This window comes from Lytechinus pictus, chromosome 18 (assembly GCF_037042905.1).
Source record: "Lytechinus pictus isolate F3 Inbred chromosome 18, Lp3.0, whole genome shotgun sequence".
In the NCBI taxonomy this organism is placed as follows: Eukaryota; Metazoa; Echinodermata; class Echinoidea; order Temnopleuroida; family Toxopneustidae; genus Lytechinus; species Lytechinus pictus.
This window is the reverse complement of record NC_087262.1, coordinates 5,482,786-5,507,523: the sequence shown is the minus strand read 5'-3', so window position 1 is coordinate 5,507,523 and position 24,738 is coordinate 5,482,786. Positions and strand designations below refer to the sequence as shown.

At 36.7% G+C, this 24,738-nt stretch overlaps 1 protein-coding gene across 1 annotated transcript; it reads left to right on the top strand.

Moving 5' to 3' along the window:
- Nucleotides 1–8,456: 8,456 nt before the first annotated feature.
- LOC135157561 (uncharacterized) lies at nt 8,457–23,099 on the top strand. The gene is made up of 5 exons (XM_064113583.1): nt 8,457–8,736; nt 11,230–11,400; nt 17,825–17,920; nt 18,593–18,760; nt 21,164–23,099. Exons 1-5 carry the CDS (start codon nt 8,673–8,675, stop codon nt 21,475–21,477), a joined length of 813 nt encoding a protein of 270 aa, XP_063969653.1. The 5' UTR covers nt 8,457–8,672; the 3' UTR covers nt 21,478–23,099.
- The last annotated feature ends 1,639 nt before the right edge of the window (nt 23,100–24,738 follow it).

Below are 24,738 nucleotides of genomic sequence, written 5' to 3'. Positions count from 1 at the left end.
ACAACCAATACAAACAGCGGCGTACCCAGGATTTTCCAAAAGGGGGGCAAATTTTTTGGAGGATATTTCGTCCGCGAAAAAATTTGACAAGCAAAAAAAAAGGTCTTCAACCATAAATTAAGAACATTTCGTACCAAAAAAAAAACTGACAAGCAAAAAAAGAGGTCTTCAACCACAAATAAAGGATTTCGTACCAGAAAAAAAAATTGACAAGCATAGAAAAAAAAAGAAAAAAAAAAAAGGTCTTCAAGTTCAAAAGAGGGGGCACATGTCTGTTTTCGTCCACGTCCCCTGGATCAGTTGTGACTCGTCAGGAGGGGTACGTCCCCTGCATGAGTTGTGACTCGTCAGGGGCAGTCTGCCCCCTGCCCCCCCTTAGGTATGCTAGTGAATACAAACCAGCTTTAACAATGTATATAGCACCACCTCAAGTCATCAACTACTCATATCTGACCATATTCCTAACCCTTTATACACCATTCTGAGTAGTGTGGTTATAGATATAATATATGCCAATTTGAATGAAAACACACTACTTATATCGCAGAACCTTGTCAGAATGGAGGAAACAGCATCGCTGATCAAATGGGACGCTTCTTAAGATGTCACTGCCGTTTCGGACTCAGCTCACCGTTATGTGAATGTAAGTTTAATAATTATGATAATGATAATAATATTAATAATGATGATAATAATGAAAATAATAATAATGATAACAATAACAATAATAATTGATGATGACAATGATAATAATAATAATAGTAGTAATAATAATAAGGAATTTTTTTTATAGAGCTTATTTCAAAACTGTAGAAAAGAGGGAAGGAATTTCAGCCAAAGAATTAAGTATATTAATAATTAAAATGATAACAAATTAATAAAAATCTTAGTAGTAGCAGCAGCAGCAGCAGCAGCAGTAGTAGTAGTAATAATAATAATAATAATTATAATAATAAACATTTCTTGTTTCTGTGCGCTTCCAATGGAATCGAATATGATTACCATCGCTTTTGCCTGCATGGCGAGCTTACATCGCACAAGCATTTCAAGGAACTAAGTCTAGCAAGGTACCCATTTACCTCACCAGGATCGAGTGCAGCACAATGTGCATCAATTTCTTGCTGAAAGAAATTACGCCATGGCTGGGATATGAACCCATGACCCTCTGTTTAAAAGTCTGGAGACTAATCCACTGGGCCAAATCGCTCCCATATGAAAGAATACCCCCCATGAGCAGACTAAGGTTATGGGTAATATCTCTTTCCAATGACAACGAGAATGACAATAATGATAATGATAATAATAGTAATAATGATAATAATAAACATAATAATAAATAACAATATTTGTATGGTTCTTATTTCAAAAGTGTATAAAGAGAGAATTTCAGCTAAAAATTAAGTATAATAATAATAATTTACTACACTTGGGTGGAGAGTGGAAAATGTATATAAACGCCTTGCAAAAGGACGCAAGCGCTGCGGTGGGATTCGAAGCCCGGACCTTGTGGTTCAAAGTCCGGACACTGAGCTACAACACCTCTTCAATCGAGGGATTTGTACTAACAACTATCTTGTGGAAGCGCCGTGGTGTAGCGGTTCTGACTCTCGTCTTGTAATCAGAGGGTCGTGTGTTCAAATCCCACCATGGTCTAGCGTCCTTTGGCAAGGCGTCAATCCACAATTTGCCACTCTCCACCCAGGTGTTAAATGGGTACCCGGTAGGATGCGAAAGCCTATGTAGTATTCCTAGCAATTGAGTCTTGGAACTCTTGTTGGAATGCTCCCCAGGGAGTGGAGAAGGTGCATACATTGTATGCGGGCATGCAAGGATCCGATGACTGGGGTAATGATATATCTGTAAAGCGCTTAGGGACGTCGTTCCGATGTGTTAAGCGCTATATAAATGCGGATTATTATTATTATTATTGATCGAAAAACATGACATTACCTATTGATGAAAATGTCGAAATTGTTGAGATTACGCCAGTCCTTCTTTTCTCCCCGCAGATCAGTGCGAGATTAAGACGAATTATCTGCCCGGATATAAACTGAGGTCTTTAGGCTGGTCAAGAAAACGAATAGCGATGAATTTCAAAGCTACGACAATAGGTTTAGTATTATCTGCTTCTAGGCATGCATACAACCTAGGAGTAATTTCAATACGTAAGTATCTATTTATCAATATATATATATATATATATATATATATATATATATATATATATATATATATATATATATATATATTTATATATATATATATATAAGTATATATAAATATAATAATATCTTTTTTATTTTCTCTCCCCCTCCCCCACTCTTTCTTTCTCTCTCTCTTTTCTTTTGTACTGTTGCGCTTCGCGTTTTACCTTTTAGCGCGTTGTTATTTACGCTTTGCGTTTTGCGCACTGCGTTTCTTGGTGCTGTTGACTAATAAATTCATCATTTCCTGATGAAGCCCTATGGGCGAAAATTTGATCTAACTTTTCTATCTACGGTTGTTTTATTCACCTTGTATTTTGCTATATATATATATATATATATATTTATATATTTATATATCAATTATATATACATATATAATATTTATATCTTAAAATTTCACGTATTGGCTTCAGTAAGGTAACAAAATAATGCTGATAATAATGCTTTGATTGCCAATAATAAAAACTTTATTGACGATCAAATCATTATCATCGGCATTATTTTGTTAGAATATATATATATATATATATATATATATATATATATATATATATATAATGTATATGCATCCTCAACAAAAAAGGAAGTCCCCCCAAAACTTTGGAACGCAATAATTTTGCAGGTGGTTATTCATTGAGCTACACCTGTAAAAAAATGAGATTGATCGGTTGAGTCGTGCATCAAAGATTAAAATAAAAGGACTTTTTTTGAAAGTCAGAAAAGTCACTTTTCGGATTGTGTAAGTACAAAGTTGGGCGGAGTTGTTCATGATTTAGTGAGCACATTTTTTGGGGGACGTATCATCGTATGGGTTGGTGCCCTCTATAAAAAAGTTAAAATTGGAAAATGTTCGTGGCTCCCCTCCCCAATTTCTAGACCCCCTTCCCATTTTCGAATAGATCCACCACTGATTTGTCCATGAATTCAAGTGATCCTGAGAACTTGTTAGAAAATAATGCATTTATGCAATATAAAGTATGTTCATTCCTTAGTTGTCAAGTGTGCCCGCTCAATCATGAAAATGTAAAAAGTTGGGAGATAGTGTGTGTGGTGATGGAATAATGGATGATAAAAAGCAACAGCGATTAAGTCACAGTTGAAACAGAATTGCCCCCCCAATATCAATTTCACACCGCTTGGAAATGAGTCCGTGACTTTGAAAATGCCACCCCCCCCTTTTGATGGGTGCTCACTCATCCATAAGTTGCCCATAGGTTGATAATCATTACTGTCAAAATTATATTACAAAAGACATTAGAAAAAACCAACTCCATCATGGCAGCAAACTTCTTTCGTTTATCTTCTCCGGAATGGTAGCCATTGGTCAATGTCTAGATACACTCTAAATTCCAAGGATTTAAAATAAATCCAGATCGGCTGTGAATAGTGACCGGTCGAATATTAGATTTAGTTTTAAACCTTGTAGATTTAAATATACTGTATATCTAAAAGATTTTGATATAAAATTTTGAGATTTGAAAAGTTAATCCTAAAGATTTAAAATGAATCCAAAATTCTGCTAGTCACAATCCACAACCGATTTGGATTTATTTTAAAACCTTGGAATTTAGAGTGTAGTTCTATTACATAATGGAACAGTCACATGGACGGACCCGACACCAAAATGACCAATTATATGTCATTCGAACTAACGTAATATCCTTGGTTGATCTGGGGTCGGTTTGGTTGGTGTAACCTGCTCATAAATCAGCTGAATAACGAGCGAAAAGTCCAATAAATGAAGCGATTGTTCCCCCGACATTAGTGATTTTTGCACCGCCACGCAGAACGAATTTAAAAACACAGTAAATGTATTGAAAATGCCCGTCAAATGACAATGAACAGCTGGGAGGCCTCTGTCGAGAATCGGTGAACCGGAACAGAAGTTCAGTCCCAAGTTTCGGAGCTGACGAATAATTGCAAATATTTCGTTTGTCAAGAGTCAGGAACGAAACTGCTGATTCACTCATTCACCGATTTTCGACAAAGACTTCTTGGTTGCTCTTTGTCATGGAGGGCATTTGACAATAATTTTTTTTATGTTCTTGAAAACGCTCTATGCCTCGGTGTAAAAATCTCCTGTCGTGACTGGAAAGCGCTTTTAACGGCGGTTACCGCTTTGTAAAGTCGTTATTGGCGCCGCCTATGATTACCACAATACTTTACTTTTTGTAAGGGCAGATGGAAGCATTTTGGATTGAAATAGCCACTGTAATATGTCTGCTTGTTATCTTTTCCAGATCCATGTTCAGAAAATAACACTCTCCAAATGAGGAGGTTGCCACACGCAAGATCTTCAACTATCATCGCTGTACGTGACCCGGAAATGATCTGCGATGGAAATTCAAGTAACCCCTACTGGATTGATTTCGACAACAACGCCTACCAAGTGGGGCACATCGGTGACCCGGAACCAATCGTTCAATGGACAGATGACCAGCAGTTTACGATCCGTTACGTTGGTGTATTAAGTGAATTCGTCGGAAGCGTGGAATTTGATTTACCCTGCTCCGAAGGATATGAACGGCGGCAGCAGGATTTTTAAATTAGGGGGCAAAAGAACATTTGGGGGGGGGGGGGGCAAAGGCGGGCACAATTTTTTTCCTGTTTCACAAAATCGAGCGCGAAACGCGAGCTAAAATTTTTAATAAAGGCCCTCCTGACTTGAAAAGAAACCTTTTAAGGACTGTTTGCAGTGACTCGTGAATATGATATCTCACCGAATGAATAATGCGAGCGCGAAGTGCGAGCTTAAGATTTTTAATATCCTGAGATGCTAATTATACGTTATTAAGCACACAATGAACAGGACGGGTACCTGAAGTATTGATGTGAGCGCGTAACGTGAGTAGAAAATGTTTAATATTCAGCACTTTTTAAAATTATGAACATGCAGGATGCGTGCACTGCTAAAGCAAATAATGGAAACTAAAATCATTAGAAGAATAGTTTGTGCTTATTGACTTGAACACTGGGTTTTTAAGCCTATTGAACATTGTTTTATCTCAATCAACAGCCACTGCGAGCGTGAAGCGGGAGCAACATTTTTTAATTTAAATAGTGATCTGAACGATTTTGTGTCATTGACTAATATTGTTGGGAGATAACAGTGACTGGATGAGAAAATTTTCAAATTTTTTTTTTTTTGGGGGGGGGTTGGGCAAAAGTCCCCCATGCCCCCTGGTGCCGCTACTGGAACCAAATAAAAGCTTTGAAGTAATATCAACTTGTCGATATGGCGAGATCTCGCAAAGTCGACTTATTACAAGTTTCACGTCAACATGGCGAGAGATGATGTCTTGCCATGTCTACTTATGAAATATTGGATGTCAACGTGGTGAGATACCTTGCGTACGGTGAGCTGCTGACATAAATTATTAAAATAAAATCAATCATAACTCCATTATTCTTCGACGAATTTTCATCAAGAACTCACTGTTATTATATCTGCTTTTAATTAAAACAAAATTATCACCCGTGTCGTTGTTAGGGTTGACTTCCGGGTTAAGCTATACCAATTTTCCCTATTGCACACTTGGTCAAACAACATAAAAATGTGTTATTGATTTGGTATGGCTTGTTATGCTGCTGTATGGTGAGTAGGCCTATAAGGGCGGGGGGGGGGGTAGTTGATTCCAGGGAGATGGGACGTCGATGTGTAGATTGGATTGGAGTATGTCCACTACCATGATTTATGTTATGTCAGCCCTCATCATCATTCTGCGCTTCGCGCGAAAAATCGATATAATCATATCTAGATCGTTATCTAAATTCCGTCATCATGTTTTATACATATTTATATATTATCTGTGTATTCTTTTACATTGTACATTGTGAACATGCATGAATAAATAAATAAATAAATAATAAATAAATCATATAAAGGCCAGTGGCGAGTCATAATTCATGAAAAGGAGAAAATTACCCCCGTCCATCTCCTCATCCACACCTCGCACGCTTTGTGGTAATTTGTTTTCTCACGGTGAGTTTATTATTAATAAAAAGGGATTAAATTAAACACATTAGCCCGTATTCTCTTGTCTAAAGATGTGATTTAAATAAGTATTGCCGATTGTGACACCATAAAACAATGTGTTATGATAATTGTGAAAACCACTCCGAGGTGAAGGTTCCGAGGGAGAACATTACAAATCCTTGATAAATACAGTACGACAAAGTGGAAAGCCTTCCCTACCACTTGCCACAATCTGCTCACTCAATCGTCGAAACATGAAGAAAAACAACTAACAAAACAAACAGACAAAGTGCCAATCGCATTTGAAAATCTGAAGTCATAGAATTTCGTGGTCCATTCTGACACTAATTACCACTCTGGATTTCTGTTGCATAGATAAGGTATAGATCATTATCCCCTTTGAAATTATTTTTTCTTTCTTGAAGAGAAGTTTTCGGAAATTTCTCTCACGAACGAAACCCCCCCCCCTTTTTTTGGGTGCTAATTATAATTACCTTACATTAACTGGCTGAAAATTGAGAACTAACGAGAAAAGAAAAGGGGATTTATCAGAAGTAAAAAGAGGGACTGGGGACAGGGCACTTAATCAGAGGTGAGAGAAGAGAAATTCACTATGAAAAAGGAGGTAAATGGGGGCAATTAAGTCATTAACACATTTATAAAGAGATTATTCTATTTAATAATAAAACGCGCATGTAGAAGGTGACAGAACGCTAAATAACGAAAACGGCCTCTGTTCGGGCACGAATAGATTGGTTTAAAAGAGGCAATTCATCTGATGCGAAGAAAGGAAAGAGCACTCGTTAACACATAAAACGAGTCATTCTATGATAAAAGGGACACCAAACACGTTCGTAAAGGGGACATTTTTCCTTGGGTGAAAAGGGGCAGTGTTTAGTGCTTCAAAAAGTCTGGGGGCAGTGTGTCCTCCCTGCCTCCGGAATCACTCCCCTGCCCCGTATCTTTTGTCCCAGATAGTTTTTTGTCTCACCTGCGTAGCAGAGTGAGACTATAGGCGCCGCTTTTCCGACGGTGGCGGCGGCGGCGTCAACATCAAATCTTAACAGTAGGTTAAGTGTTTGAAATGACAGCATAACTTAGAAAGTATATTAGACATAAGGTTAATCAAGATGACTGTCATATTAGGTTGTAATATGTATTCGTATATCTGTACATGGATATAAGCTGCTTTTCGTTGCGTTGTCATGTTTTATTTTTGTTGTTGTTGATTATTATTATTATTGTTAAAATCACTGATATATTTTTTATATTTTTATTATATTGATTCAATAAAACACATAAAAAAGTATTACTGAACATCCTGCCTGAGTTTCAGGTCACATGACTAAGGTCAAAGGTCATTTAGGGTCAATGAACTTAGAACATGTTGGGGGAATCAACATCAAAATCTTAACCTAAGGTTAAGTTTTTGAAATTTCGTAATAACTTCCAAAGTATATAGACCTAGTTCATGAAACATGGACATAAGGTTGATCAAGTATTACTGAGTTTCAAGTCACATGATTAAGGTCAAAGGACATTTAGGGCCAAGGAACTTTGACCACGTTTGGGGTATTTGTTGAATTACCATCATAACTTTGAAAGTTTATGGATCTGATTCATATAACCTGGACATAAGAGTAATCAAGTATCACTGAACATCCTGTGTGTGTGTTTCAGGTCACATGACAAAGGTCATTTAAGGTCAATGAACTTTGGCCAAGTTGGGGGTATTTTAAGAATTACCATCAGAACTCTGTAAGTGCAGTGGTCTAATTCATAAAACTTGGACATTAAGAGTATTCAAGTATCACTGAAAATCCTGTGCAAGTTTTAGGTCACATAACCAAGGTTAAAGGTCATTTAAGGTCAATGAACTTTGGCCATGTTGGGGGTATTTGTTGAATAACCATCATAACTCCTAGAGTGTATGGATCTAGTTCATAAAACTTTGCCATAAGAGTAATCAAGTATCACTGTACATCTCATGCGAGTTTTAGGTCACATGACCAAAGTCAAAGGTCATTTAAGGTCAATTAACATAGTATTGTATCATCATACGAATTGTGTTTTCTGTGAATAATTATGTTATAGTAGTTTTCAAAGTCAGCACTGCTGCTATATTGAATCGCGTGATGCAGGTGAGACTGCCAGAGGCGCTCCACTTGTTCCTTTTTATTGGCCAATCAACTATCAATTATTGCAACTATGTCTGGCATTAGTGACACAGATCTTGAAATGGGTTGGTCTCTGTGAGCTTGCTTAACGACTCTAGACGATTCCGAACTAAGGTAAAAGGCACGAGACAAATTATGAAAGTTGCAAAGGTAGAAGATAACATTGCTCTTCATCTTCGTGGTGGGGGGGGGGCATTTTCCTTTCCCCGCGTTGAAAGACCCCATTTTCATCTGATATTTTTTAGTATTCATTTTTTAACCTTTTACACTCAATCACTATTGTGCTTTTGTCATTAATGTTCTACAACGAAAATGGAGAGAAAGGTGGGCGTACAGAATGTGGTCATTTGGATTTTGATGCCATGTCTTGTCATCGGTAAGTACTGCTTTGTCTATCATCATTTATTTATCTTGATATCAGATTAATTGGCGATGGGTCAGATGCATAACAAGTAGCAATGGCTTTTGCTAGGTTTTTGCTTGATTCTGTATGAAAAAAAATGAGCGAGCAAATGTTTTTGCTCGTAAGCTTAAGCAATTGCTAACAGCCTGGTAGTACTTGCTTGAGGATTAAGCTATTGCTAAAAAGCGTATGCATAAAGCGGACATTTTGCTTGTGGTTTAAGGCATTTGCTTTAAAGCTCCGTCAGATAGAGCAGCTTGAGCGTTTGCTTGATCAGGTCGTTCGCGTTTTATAACCATGTTTGTAAAGAAAAGGGTGGTTTAATCACAAGCAATGGGCAATGTATACGAAATAAAGCAATTGATAAGGCATGCTCTTTTGCTTGACGAGCAATTGCTTGTGCTTTTAGCAATTGTTACTTTTTATGCATCTGACCAAAGGTGTAATGCTTTGCACAATGAGCCATATATCTTACAGGTCTTCTATGTGCACCAGTTGGTCGGGAAGAGGGACCATTACGGTTACAGTGATTAAGTTTGCTTTCCTCTTCCCCGGCAGCCAACTGATGCATTCAGAGGACCGCCAGTAAGATTTTGCATTTATAATTGTTTGTGTACTCATATTTACATTGTTATATTTTGTGTGAATTGCCGAATAAATAATAATAATAATAATAATAATAACGTAGCGAGATTCGAACTCGTGACCTTTGCATTTCATGTCAATAGAGCAATAACAAAGAAGTGATGTGGCTCAAAGGATAAATTCCGGACTTCGAACTACAAGGACCGTGGTACGACCCCCCCCCCCCCCCGCATTGGCAAATCCCTTATCTACATTTTGTCACTCTCCACCCAGGTGTCGTAAATGTGTATACTGATAGGAAGGGATTTCTTGCTTGAGCACTTGATCAGCCCTGGCAAAGCTGGGGGTAATGATGAAAATGTGCAGCACTTAATAAATAAAAACATTGTATTATCGAGTGCTATAAGTGTTGTATATCATTACTGATATTGAAAAAATACTAGTGATGTCAGGGTCAGTAATCATTTATGAAGAAGAAATCACAAATGCCATTGATACATTTCAGTTTTTAAAGGTCAAGTCCACCCCAGACAAATGTGGATTAGAATAAATAGAGAATAATCAAACTAGCATAACGCTGAAAATTTCATCAAAATCGGATGTAAAATAAGAAAGTTATGCCTTTTCAAAGTTTCTCTCATTTTTCAACAAACAGTGATATGCACAACTCAGTGACATGCAAATGAGACAATCGATGATGTCCCTCACTATTTATTTTGTTCTTTTATTGTTTGAATTATAGAATATTTCATTTTTACAGATTTGACAATAAGGACCAACTTGACCGAACCATGTAGTATTAAACAAAGCTAATTTCACACGTTCAGGTATGAATTGATTGATGTTTCACTTGACAATGAGGAGAAAATGACAATATTTCATATAATGAAATACAAAACAAATAGTGAGTGGATGACGTCATCAGTTTCCTCATTTGCTTACCGACCAGGATGTGCATATAACTGTTTTGTGAAATTAAGCGAAACTTTGAAATGTCATAACTTTCTTATTTTAAATTCGATTTTGATGAAATTTTCAGTGTTATGCTTGATGGATTTTTCTCTTTTTATTCGAATCAACTTTTTGTTGGGGTTGGTAAAGGACCGGTGATGTCAATTATACTCGTGTATCATCCAACATTCCATCATCACAAAAGTAAAGTGGTCATTGGATGGTCGTTTCTAGCCGTTAGGATTCAAATCTGGCATAATTATATTCAACCGTTCGAATTTAAGTCTAGGGGCCTCTTTCGGTAATGCCTTCATTTTTTAATGGAAAATGGTAATTTGAGCACTTTTTTGTGGAAAATTATTAATTAGATATTAGGAAGCTACATAGATTGCTTCCTGACTTCTTTTAGCCCATTCCGTGTTTGAGAATGGGTTTAATATAAACAAGACAAAAATACGCAGATATTTTATCTTAACATAAAAAAAGGGTTTTGAAGTAAAATCGGTATATTTATTCAATAAAACAATTTTTTAAATTATATTACGCTCAATATAATCGGAATAGCGGCTTGCACTTTTAGGAAATTCACCAACTTGAAGACTAAAGATAGGCTTTAAAATGTCACCTCGAGAGATTGTTTACTCGCAAGGAAAAGTTCAGGTGTAAAAAAAATTTAAAATCGCGTTACGGCGTTAAAAAGCACAGAGATTTTGTTCTTAAAATCTCGAAAGGTTTTGATTGCAAACTTTTCCTTCACGGAGCAGTTAAAAACCATAAAGATTTTGAGGATTTTTTGGAGCTACGCTCTTCGAGAACTTTCAGCTTTGATGAGGACATGATATTGTCAAAGATATTTTATAAAAGAAAACCTTTATTTTGTACGACAAGCCTAATAATTTTCTTCGTATTATGTAATTCTCTTCCATTTAGGGGCAGGAGGCAGTTTTTTGGACAATGCCTGTGCTCACGGAAGGAGGACACATTCATTGGCGACTTTTCAAGGAAATATTAACCGATTTCTGCTAGCTCATAATGTCAATGTCTGCACAAACTGGATGAATATTGATAATAATAATAATGCAATAGCCTGTCTGTCACCAGGTAAGTTGATAACTTTTTATCATTATGATATCACTTTTCATTTAAAAGTTTTATATCTTTAAATATTATAACCTTCATAACTTCTTTGCTACTTGCCTTGTCCGATTTTTTAAAACTTCTATTTTTATTTTATTGAAATTCAATTTTCGATTGGGATAAATAGTAGTCATCCAGCCATTTGGAATTAATTCCGCCCTGGAAAGTGAATTCTGTACCTCGAAAATTCAAAGTAATCTTTGAAGGTTTCTGCTAATTCTATCACTAAATTTGTATGACGACGTGTTCAAAGGACTAAATGTCCGAGGCCGAGAACATGGTCGAGGCAGCATAACTGACGCCAAGACCAGCTTTGACGCTCACGTCAGTACAAAGGATTTTCTGGAAAAAAATAGATTTATTGGCCCCTATTCTGATATCCGGTCTTACTCTGTGCTGAATTACGGGATGCCGAAAATATACATTTTTTGTAAACATTGTATAATAATCATGTTCATTTTGCTCTTTCATCATGCTAAAATCATTGTTATTATTATTATTATTTATTTGGCCATAAAAACATACAAAAATCGTTAATGTGAATACAAATATACAATTTGAAATTGAATAATCAAATATGAAAATTAGAAATGAAAGAAAAGAAAAGAGTAAGAAAATGTTTTTTCCATGGGCCAGGGCTCGCAAAAGTAAAATTCAATACTATTGCCCAGAGGCATGCGAGCCCTCATAGAAAAACTATTGAGAGAGTATTGCACATTCCGGTATATAAAATTACACATTATTAAAATTCAAATAAAACACATTCAACAAACATTATTAACAAGTATGTAACGCCAGGCAAGATAAAAGAAACAAAGAGCGGTATTGGGGAGACTTTGAATACCCATACCGGACTGACTAAAGAATATGTGTAATGCTTATATAACATAGCACGAAAATGGTTTAAATTTGTGTAAGGTACTAGAGCCTGAAAAGCAACAATGAAATAAGGAGGAATGCCCTAGACAACAGCAAAAGCATGCCTCCAAATTCCTTTTAATGACAAATGATAACGAAAACCAATTCAGTTACTTTCCCAGATAGTGCCAATGAACTTATAAGTGGCAGATGAGCTGATAAACCTGTATTATTAGGATTTGTGAGGCAGTATTGGCTATCCATTGTTAAACCACAACTTTAGACCATAAGTTATTTTAGATTCAACTACAGAGTACGGGCCGTTGAATTATCGCTAGTTCTTATTTCGGAAAATAAAAATCCTGGGGGCCGTTTCATAAAGCTGTTCGTAAGTTAAGAGCGACTTTAAGAGTGACTGGTGATCCTTTCTAATGCACTAAACCATCGCCGATTCAATATACCACTTACCGCAAGAAGGGATCACCAGTCGTTCTTAAAGTCGCTGTTAACTTACGAACAGCTTTATAGTCCAGTCAATCTAGCCAGAATAGGGGGGTAACCCACCACTAATTGCAACACGAGATATTTCACTGAAATGCTTTCCAGGAAGGTCCCCTAAACAACATACTAAAAATCCCAAGAAATCCAAGCAGTGGAAATTTATGAAATTTGCATATTATGCAAATTAGCCATGAAAAATTAGAAAAAGAAGGGAAATAATCCAAAGATTACAAATTAAATGTCAAAAACAATTTAATTTGAATGGAAATTCATTATAACTAACTAAATTCAATGTTTTAATCAAAAGTGCAAAAATTTCTACCTCATTTGCATATTATGCAAATAAGCATCCTTATATGGAAAAAATGTCAAGATATTGTGATATTTCTCATATAGACTGCTTGAAAACATGTCATTAATGTTGACATTAATATGCTACTATAAAGCATGAAAATTCATCCCAATGCCTGAAAATTAATTTGCATATTATGCAAATTAGCCATTTAAAAAAATAAAAAACGAGGAAATTAATCCAAAGATTACAAATTAAATGTCCACAGCAAGTAATTTTGAACAAAAGTTTATGATGAATAATAAGTTCAATGTCTTTATTTAAAAAAAACTAGCAAATCTGCCTCATTCGCATATTATGCAAATAAGTATCCTTATATGGAAAATGTCAAGAAATTTTGATTTTTATCACATTGACTGCAGTGAAAACATATCAGTTTTTCAAATTAATATGCTGCTATCACTAAGCATTGAAATCTATCCTAATATGATTTATATTCAAGGAAAAATACTGGAAATATGTTCGTCGCTTCCTAAGCCGCGTTGTTAGTCTGACAAGATGATGGGATCGGCAAGAACAAAGCACAGTATTTGAATTGGTGTGTAGTTTGTTAGAGTTGACACCCCTTTCTTATATGGATGGGAACAACTTATACATGTACTTTGTTGAAAATTCACCGTATAAACATGATAAAGGGAGGCCAGGAAAAGCAAACTTATGGCAGGTAAGATCTGATAGGTAGTCTCATTAAGAAGTGTAGCAGAGATTCCGTCTGGCCTAGTAGCTTCATGCAGGGTGTTTTCTTTAACAATTTCTTCAGTAGTCTGGCTACACCTGTTTGACTAAACAATATGTTATCTGGCCATATCTGGGTCAGGACTGGGTCCCAGGACTTGTAGAGCAGCGTCATCATCATCATCATCATGATCAGTGATGAATACTAAGACTAAAAATATTTGCCTTCCTTTAATAATGCTATTCCAATGTAGTCATAGCTATTGATATTAAGGGCTCCCAACATGCTAATTGTTACAGCCTGGATCATTGTCAATCCGGTCAGCAAATTAGGCTTGTCTACAAACCCTCTTATGGTCCTCTTTAATGCATTGTAGCAATTCTGAGCTGTACCTTACTGATGCGTTTGGAGCTCTAAAATGTGCAAGCCTTCCTAGCCTTTCTCTAAAACTCTTGACATCTTACGACACATCTTATGTCCATTGTCCATTGAGGCAACTTGTGTCGGAAGAAGACATGGTTAACGGTGTGTTCTTGTTAAAGTCCTCTTGATTGGCATTCAGTCTCCTATGCTCGACTTGTCGGATTTAAGTACAGAGAGTTGTATGATTGTCCAAAGTACATCTGCATGACACTATTAAAGTCAGCATTCTTCCAGAAGAATATCCTTAGTCGTACCATAATTACGAAAAGGTTTATTCCATTGGATAACCTCACAGTATACCCATGAGTAACACATTGTGGCAAATAAATCCTGGAAGTGGTACACACTGTCTAATCAATGTTGGATGGTATTTGATGGTGATGTTAAGGGTGTTCCATTATGTTGTGTCCTCTTGTTGGAAAGGCAATAATCTGGCTTAGTCCTCCATCTGGTTTGTTCATTGTCTCACTGAGGAATTTCTGTTTACCATAATAATCAGGACATTGATATTATAATTTGCATACGACTTACTTAGAAACTATAGCTTTAATATTTGGAGATGGTTGCCATAGGAGATTTATCAAAGAGGAGAGAACAGAAAATGGATGCTTCATCATGAAGCAGCAACTGGATTCAACAAGAACGTCTAATCACGATTCCTGTATCTGAGAAAGATGCCTATAATGCACTTTAAGCCTTCATCATGAATTTATGAATGGCTTTCATGTCGCTCGTATAGGCAAATGCCCATTGTTACTCTTATAAAGCATGCCCAGAGATCTTGTGATCCAAGCAAGTACTCATATTCACCACCAAGATAAGTGATGATGATGATGGTGATGGGTTCTTGTAAAGCGCCGGTATCCGTCTCAGCTGGGCGCTCATGGCGCTTGCTAAAAAATTGGAAATATCTCACAAATTTCAATGTCTTCAAACAGTGCTTAGGATCATCATTCAGTTCAAGTACTGTTCTAGTAATGCTACAATTGAGTTATTCTTGGGATAATGTTGGAGTGGGGAACAGAAAGGTCTTCAGGTAAGACTCAAAAGTTGATTGGGTCTCTGCTCTCCTGGGAAGGCTATTCCACAGCTTTGGTCCAGAGATATAGAAGGCTCTGTCACCCCAGGTTGTGTGGCTGAGAGATTCCCTCAGCAATGGTTGATCTGCTGATCTGAGACTGCGTGTTGGTCTATGCTGAGGTAAGAGCTCTGATATGTAGGGTGGAGATTTATCGTTAAGCGCTTTAAATACAAGGACCCCAAGTTTATAAGCTAAGTGGTGTGCTACAAGGACCAAATATTCGAAGCTTTTATTTGCACGGGTGTGACATCTTGTGCTGATCACTTGGCAATCCAGGAGCTTGCTAGCGTGGACTATACTCGCAAGAAACGCAAAGTCTCTACAAAGACAAGAAGAGAGCAAGACTTGGATTGAAATAATGAAGCATTCAAGCAGTGGGATCCATGTCGGATGTTTATTTGCATAATAATTTTATGTAAAATTACACTTTAGATATTAAGCTGATTATTAATGTTTTTGCCATTCTTAGTCATCACATCATATTGATTTAGACTGAAATGTTTTCATAACTGTTTTTGTGAGAAAAATCAAAATTTCTTGATTTTTTTTTCCATATAAAAATGCTCATATATATATGCAAATGAGGTAGATTTATTTACGATTTCTTGTTTTAAAAATATCTAAATTTGTAAAACTTATCATGGGCTTCAGTTCAATTCGTATTGTTTTCTGCACTTGATTTCCAATATTTGGATTATTTTCCTTATTTGTAATTTATTATGGCTAATTTGCATAAAATGCAAATTTTGTGATTTTCCTATATATGCTTGTATATTTAAGGACTTTTAATATGGTGTTTAGGAAACCTTCCTGTAAGGAATTGCCATATTCCAATTTCAATAGATAATCTACTTGCAATTTTTGAGGGATGTATCACCAGTGTGTTTTCTTGAATATTTATAACATGTTAGATACTTTTATTTGCATAATATGCAAATTACACTACAGAAAGCTGAATACAAATGTAAGTGATAGCAGCATGTAAATTTCAATATTAATGAAATTTTCAAGCAGTTAATGAGAGAAAAATCACAATACCTTGACATTTTTCCATATAAGAATGCTAATTTGCATATTATGCAAATGAGGTAGATTTTTTTGCACTTTTGACAAAAAACATGGAATACAGTTAGTTATCATGAATTTTCGTTCAAATTAAATTGTTTTGGACACTCAATTTGTAATCTTTGGGCTATTTTCCTTATTTTTCTAACTTTTTATGGCTAATTTGCATAATATGCAAATTTCATAAATTTCCACTGCTTGGATTTCTTGGGACTTTTAGTATGATGTTTAGGGGACCTTCCTTGAAAGAATTGCAGTGGAATATCTCGTGTTGCAATTAGTGGTGGGTCAAACTCTATATTGACTGGACTATTATGAAACACCGACCTGGCCTCATCCGAGGAAGTGCACAAAGGCCAACTAGACGTCCAAGGTCAAGGAAAAGGAGTCCTGTCTTGCCCTGGACGCAAACACAACACTGGTCACTTGTACCTGTTGGTGTGGCTATCGATACCTGCATTAAAGTGGTGGTTCCCCCCGTCAAAAAGTCAATTGAAAATAGCAGAAAACTACTCAAAATATTGGTGAATGTTACAGGAAAATGCATTAATGATTAAAATAGTGATTGGAAGTTGATTTTTTTTTATTTGTAGTGTCATGTGCGAGCAGTTTCTTATTATATAGTGTCGTTTGAAAATCAATGAAATGCCATTAAAAAAAGAAATGAAAATGGTGTTTATCGTAGGCCTATCTTCAGTACATCAGGCAAATCATTTCACTCCCCCTCAAAGAAAATATTGATTATTCATAATATGAACCATCAAACGACTGAAGTTTATGCATTTTATATTACATGACAAATGAAGCACTGCCTTTTCAGCTTTTTAGTCTTTGATCGATCGTCTTCAAACCTTCACCAATATATGAAGAGTTTGGTTGCAAAAGGGCTTATATTCACTTTGGACCATTCCGAGAAAATTATGTTTTTTATTCCCCCATATTGCAATATTCTTAGGCGAAACTAAACTTTCATGATACCCTACCACATGAAACATAAAATTGGGAATGAAAGAAATCCATCTGTTTTCATATTTTTTAAGATATTCTTTTCCAAAAATTTCCCTTGTGGATCTATCCCCTTTTGCAAACAAACTGAAATGGATGTAACCCCTTTCGAAAAAAAGAAAGATTTTTCTTTGTCAGTTTTGTTCACTTTTTTATGGGAAATTCAACTTTTTGGGGGATCATTCTTATAGAGCGACTAAAAGTCTATACATTGAGAAAAAAAAATCAAATTTGATGAAAAATGGATTAAATCCCTTTTGCAAATTAGCTCTTCATATATTCTTTTTTTTTTTATAGTAGTTTTACAGCAAACTTTTCTTCAGGGTGAACTTCCCCCTTAAGCTAGATTCGTCACCTGTGTTGTGAAATCTTACACCATTTTGTTCAGTATGAGCCTTTACTTTTCTTTAACATTTGATGGCTGCAGAACCGTGTCGTAATGGAGGACATAGTAACATAACTCATCGGGGGGATAACTCAGGATGTGACTGTCCATTCGGATTTAGTACACCGCACTGCGAATGTAAGTTTAAAAGTTCCTCGTGATCAAAATACAATTTGGCATTTGGAGTGATCACTCTAAAATCAATTGCATTGCACCTATTTTACAATTTAGCACTCCAACAAAGAAGGGAAAACTTAAAGCTTCAAGACTGAGCAATGGCGAATTTTAAAACCGGATTTGCCGTAATTACACTGCAAAAACTCCGGTGTTGATTTAACACCAGCCCGGGATCTATATATGTCCACACCAGAGAAGTATTGAAACAACACCAGTTTGGAATCAAACCGATGCTGTTGTAATACTAATTGGTGTTGTATAAACACCTATCTGGTGTTCGACCAAAATAAAACTGGTGTTGTTTAACACTTCTCTGGTGTGGACATATATATATTCCGGGCTGGTGTTAAATCAACACCAGCGTTTTTGCAGTGTATATTTCAATGTATTCTTTATTGCCCCTTGTTATAATAATAAGCAATTATGACAAGCAGGGACTACAATAATTTTACCTTCTAACAGTGATAAATTTAGCCGCATGATACAAAATTGTTTTATCACTGATCCTTTTTCCACTCTATTATATTTGTTAGCCACTGATTAATTTGTTGTGTTCCGTTACTAATTTAACAAGTTATCCGAATGACAAAAATAAAGTTATAGCAAAAATCATTAAATGATTTACTCTTTCAGTTAAGTGTGAGAAGTTCTACACAAAGAAGAACCATGTGGTCCAAAGTTTGACGCAATTGGATCCATTAAGAAGACGGATAGCGCTGAGTTACATAGGCAAAGGCATGTATATTGTCTTATCGTCAAAAGACCTGAATAGAGTCACCAAAAATACAATGGTTGCTATAGGTGGGTACTTCAATTTATTCCTTTCTGTCATTTCATTGTTTTAACTATTAAGCTATACAATCATTTATGATCATAGTGCATAATCATTCTTATCATTAGCATGATTAGTTAAACTTCATACGTTTGGTTTGGTTTTATTTACCTTATAATAAATCACAACAAAATACATTGTACAAATATCTAAAAACTTAAAAATATACGTATGGATCGCTTTATTCAGAGCCTTTGATATAATGGCTCTGTTCTCCCTCGAGGTGTAACGGTTATTCTCCTTCTTGATAGTAGGGGATTTTAGCTATCACTTTGCAGACGCTTTCTACAACGCTGATAATCTTTAGTCAAAGCCCTTCATACCAAAGCAGCCTTTGTCGAAAATCGATGAATCAAAAGAGTACTATATATCGTCCTGGACAAACGACATATTTGCAATTTTTCATCCGGTCCGAATCTTAGGCCGATGTGCTGTCCCGGTCGCCCACCAACTTTCGACAATGACCTTTAATCTGTCTATTGTGATTTGACGGGCAATAGATTCTCAACGTCCCAAAAAGCGTCTGCGAAGTGGATGCTACAATACGCCTTCATCGTGTTTTCGCAGCCACTAGCAGTCGCTCTCGAGGACGCCAGCTGCTTATGGAAGAGACTTTTGGCCAGGTCATTTCGCAAATCCTATACAACGCAAGATGTGACATGGGAGAATCCTAGCTTGCTCACGCTCGCAGTCCGGAATATGTCCGGCGGTGCGCTACATGGTGTATCAGGGCATGGGTACCAGAGTGGTTCTTCAAACAAATCGAGTCAAGGCTTAGATCCATATAGCGCTACAGTCCATCGAATCGATACAGTATCTAAAGTTAATCTAACGATTATTGGTAGATCGCTGGCAATTAAATTCGTGGGTCACAGTCACCTGTCCAGCTAAACCGTGTCGCATGCGTTTATCTACACAGCTGAATCCGTCTGAAATCAATTTGATTTTTTTTACTCATTGGGTCCCCCTCCCACACAAACTGCTGGCCATCTCCTACACAGTGTGAGGAACATTATGCCCCTTGCGCTTAGCGTATTTCTTTCCGTCCAAATGGGGGTTCGATTTTTAATGTGTACCGAGGTGGTGTTGAGTACTAGATTCTATTCATTTTCAAAACTTCAATCTATTATAGACTTATATTTCAAGGAAAAGTGTTGGTTTAATGGGAACATCCATATTTCATTTCTGGGCATAAGTTCCCTGTACAGAGTATAAGAATCGAAGAATCTATCTACATGCGCGCGGATTGGCTGTTGCTTCCGCTTCCAGAGTACAGAGGCGCTCTCGAGCTCTACGACTGACGGTCATGCATGTGGCTCATGACGGTTGTGAAAAATCATCGCGGATCGACCATATCGCTGTTGCTAAGTATCCTCGAGAATTTTCCACACGAACCGCAGATTTAACGTCCCCGTCGTGGTTGCGAAAATACCGTATTACCGAGTTTTTGCATGGCGAAGCAGAGCGAATTCAGGAACGCAGTAAATGTATTGGAAATGCCCGTCAAATGACAAAGAACAGCTGGTAGGACTTTGTCGAAAATTGGTAAACAAGAACAGCAGTTCGTCCTAAGCTGACGAGAAAAGCAATTATGTTATGTTGTTGTCCAGCGTCCAGGAAGAACTGCTGTTTGGATTCACCAATTTCCGACAAAGACTTCTTTTTGTCATGGAGGGCATTTGACGATATACATGTATTTTCTATTATCTTTAAAACGTTTTCGTCACGGTGCAAAAACTCCTTTTTATAATGACGTCAATGGACATTGACCTACGACCTTGATTAAATCTGGTGTAAAATGCTTGATGTCTTTTCGCGATACCGACAGGTGAACTTTAACACCACTTATGTTATAGTGTCATTTTAAGAAAACAAAAAACAAATCGGCAAAAAAGAAAATGTGGGAAAGGGTGAAAATGTCTAATCCAAGGAGTAATAACGTCGCTATCACTCACTTGCTCTTTCTCAATGGTTAATTGGAAGCGTCGTGGTGTAGCGGTTCTGACTCTCGCCTTGCAATCAAAGTGTCATTGTGTTCGAATCCCACCACGGCCTAGCGTCCTTTGGCCAGGCGTCAATCCACACTTTGCCACTCTCCACCCAGGTGTTAAATGGGTACCCGGTAGGATGCGAAAGCCTATGTAGAATGCCTGGCAATTGAGTCTTGGAACTCTTGTTGGAATGCTCCTCATGGAGTGGACTCAAAGTGCATTCATGTGCGGGCATGCCAGGATCCGATAACCGGGGTAATAATAATTGCAATGTAAAGAAACAAAGTGCAGTAAGCGCTGTATAAAGGTAACTATTATTATGTATTTACTCCTCTCCCATACATGTTTTAAAGAGTGTATCCATCATCTGTCACCCTCTAGGGATGTGCCTCTGGAAGATGAAAAAGAGGTTCGTCGTTAAAAGATCACCCGAAAGCTCATGCGATTGTACCTATAGTAACCCCGTCCTCATGTCTGTGGATGATCCAACATTGGCCTGCAATGGAAAGGGAATGAACAATGTATGGATTGACTTCACGAACCACACCCTTCAGGTGGGTCACGTCGGCAACCCGGAACCACTCCTTCAATGGAAAGGCGACCGCCAATTGAACATCAGATACGTTGGTGTAAAGGTTGTAGACATCGGCTGGCAGGCAGCACGATTTAGATTTGATTTCCCCTGCAGAGACTGAGAAACGAAACTAAACTCGTATGAAAGAAATCGTTAGAATATAAGAATGCATACAAATAGATCTTGTGAAAAAAACGGCATTTTGTCGGCCAGTCAATAATGACAGGGGCGATGCGAGGATAGTATGATAAGGGCACTTAAAAAGGCCTATCCGGAACTTATTAGTGGTTTGTAACCTAACGGTGGCGTATCTTATTTATTAACAAAATCAATGGAAAATGTATTGTTTCACACACAGCCCATGACTTTTTTAATATTCTTTCTTCACTCTTCATTTTCTTCCCGCTTTTCTCCCTATGTTCTTCTCGTTTTTTTTTAATATTTCATTTTTTCACGACCAGAAAGATCATAGGGGTGTTCAACCCCTGAAGCTCCGCCACTGTTTCGCAAACATAAACCTATAGTGATTTGGAGAAAGGAACGGGAATAGTAAAAAAGGGTTAATACCAAAAAAGTAAGGTCAACTCGTCCAAAATACATGTTTTATTTAGATTTTGAATGATGTATTTCTTTCCATTATAAAAGACCACAAATTGTAGGGGGGGGGACATTTTATATTGTGTCCCCCTATTTTGGGTAGGGGGGACGCGTCCTCCCTGCCCCCCCCCCTGGGATTTCCGCCCATGTTTGTATCGAACCTCTACTTTTGTTGCTCCCCTCATTGTTTGGTTGGATCGTTCAAAAACATGTTTCTGTAGAATGTTCGCATTACAAAGTATATTCCAATATTGATGCTTTCCTATGGAATCGGTGTATGAATCTATTGCTGTTTGTCATTAACGAGGGCATATTATAATATTTATGTTTCTACTCTCAAGGAAAGATCTGCCCACCACTGTATCTTTCTTATCTAGAAAGAATAACGAGAAACATAGTTATCCTATACTCGTCAAAGCCATCGTTATCGTCTTTCCAGTACTCGTACTGCTTTTTCACATAATACAAATGTTGTCACAGGTCCATTAGTTTGGAATGATCTACAAACCGACTTGAAAAATTCCAGGTCCATATATTCTTTTAAACGTATAACTTGAAAAATGATATCTTAAACACATATCTGATTGATAATCACTCGGCTTCCTAATATTCAACCTAACTATTGTCTACCCTCCTTTTTCACTGTTTCTCTCTTTCATTTTTCACGTATTTTTTCTCCTTTTGTGTAATTGATATTAAAAACAAATTGACAATGCTAAAAGTTATTAATATGGAAACTGTGAATTACAAGCTCTGTTTTTTAATAGTTAACCCTTTATAGTTATTCTCATTTTTGTAATATATCTGGCTCCAATCTGGAATGTTCAAATGTTATTACCATTGTCTTATTCATTGTCTTATTCATAACTTTTTATTGAATTAATGTCATGTATTGTATCATTTTATCATTAATGATTTATTATTTCTTGTCGGATGTTATATTGTATTATATTTTGTGAGATACAATAATATAAACCACACTGAAACTGAATCTGGCGGATTCAATTTTTGGCTTCACTTCTGTGTTTGTAATCAATTCTCATGAAATTATGAATTATTTCCATGAATATTCATAACCATGTCAAACTATTCTTTTATCGCATACTTGACCTTTTGTGATTTTGTTTGTAATAAAGTTTTCGTTTGAAAAGTAAAAAAGTTTTCTTTCTTTGTTTCTTTTCGTCTTCATTTCATCCTCTTCCTTCCTTTCTTTCTCCCGTTCTTCCCCTTCCTTTCTTTATTTCTTTTTTTCTTATTTTCTTTCTTCTTTCTTTCCTTCTTGATTTTTTCTACTTTTTTCTTTCTCCCTTTCTTGCTCTTTCTTTCTTTCTCTTTCTTTTTTCTTTCTTTCTTTCTTTCTTTCCTTCTTTCTTTCTTTCTTTCTTCATGGGTATTGGAAATGGTTACACCACACTGTTGAAAGTTTCTGTAAATACATAATTTTATCGCTTTTATTGATTACATATAATAAATTCCGACGTCTCAAAATGACAGAAGAAAATGAGATTCATCACGAACTATATACCCTTCCTCCAATAAATATATAAACACGACACTGTATTATGAGTATATATCATAAACATTATGATAATATAATCCAGGAAGAAATACATGTAGTACAAGGGCGTCGACACATACATACACTGCAACACCGTAGGTGTTGACTCAACACCATTTGAGAATCTACATCTGTCCACATCCGAAAGGTGTTGAAAACCCCTTGTTCAGGATCAACCCGGTGTCGTTTTAACACCATGCGGTTCTAGCCCCAAACCCGACTGGAATCGTTTTAACACTTCCTGATGTGGATAGATATAGATTATCGTCTGGTGTTGGATTGACACCGTAGTTTTTGCGGTGTATAATTAATCAAGATGAAACAGTTCGATTATATTACACTTCCTACCACAGTATAGAGTACAGATTCCTTTTCAAAAAAATAAAGTTTATCAATGGCAAAATAGAACCATTCAAGAGATACTGTACAATATATTGTTCATCATTATATGAAAAGTCAAGTTTGAGATCAGGATGAGGGGGGTTTGAACAAATAACGTACAGGCAGCACCGTTAGTATTGTGAATTTGTAGGGTAAGCTTACTTTCTCGAGTTTATCACATAATTTAGTCGTTTTCACGAGCATCTTTCTGGGTTGATAATCAGGGTTTATTGCCACACACCGCTAAAATTTACTGTCAAAAGGTTAAAACATCGTTATGTCAAATCATGTCTCACGTACACCTCAGCGAATAGTATTGATCGAATTATCAAATTGCCACTTCTCTACTTAGGTTTCCCCAATCCCTCCAACATCCATTTGGTCTATTACCAGTTGGTCTACTTACTAAGAAAGAACAAGCGGTAGTACACCAAGGGGGAAGTAGAAAAAAATTGGTTTACAGACGGACTACGGAGGAAAACGAGCAAACCCCCCAAAATTCAACTAGAATAAAAAGATATGTCAAAAGGGGCACTTCATTGGTGACCTTTAAACAAAGGTCCTCTCATCTCGTGACCATCAATGAGTTGGTAACCCGCAAAGTAATACCTGGTTTAAGTCACCACTCCATTCACTGCCGTTCATTTCGTCAGCGGCGGTGACTTCTTTCCTCTCCCATTGACTTTGTACACAACGAGCGCACACACACTGACACACACGAGAAGAGAGGTGACTTATTTCAAGATAAGACCGTAATACGATTCGTAGGTCATTTTAATCCGTGAAATGCTCAATAATGTATTTGGAATATAAACTTGATCTAGTGGTTCTGGGCTCTCGCCTTTC

Excerpts from the sequence above, each read along its gene's own strand:
- LOC135157561 (XM_064113583.1), top strand. The coding sequence starts at position 8,673 with ATGGAGAGAAAGGTGGGCGTACAGAATGTGGTCATTTGGATTTTGATG. Across the intron at positions 8,737-11,229 it reads GATGCCATGTCTTGTCATCG|GGGCAGGAGGCAGTTTTTTG; the intron begins GTAAGTACTGCT and ends TCTTCCATTTAG. Across the intron at positions 18,761-21,163 it reads AAATACAATGGTTGCTATAG|GGATGTGCCTCTGGAAGATG; the intron begins GTGGGTACTTCA and ends GTCACCCTCTAG.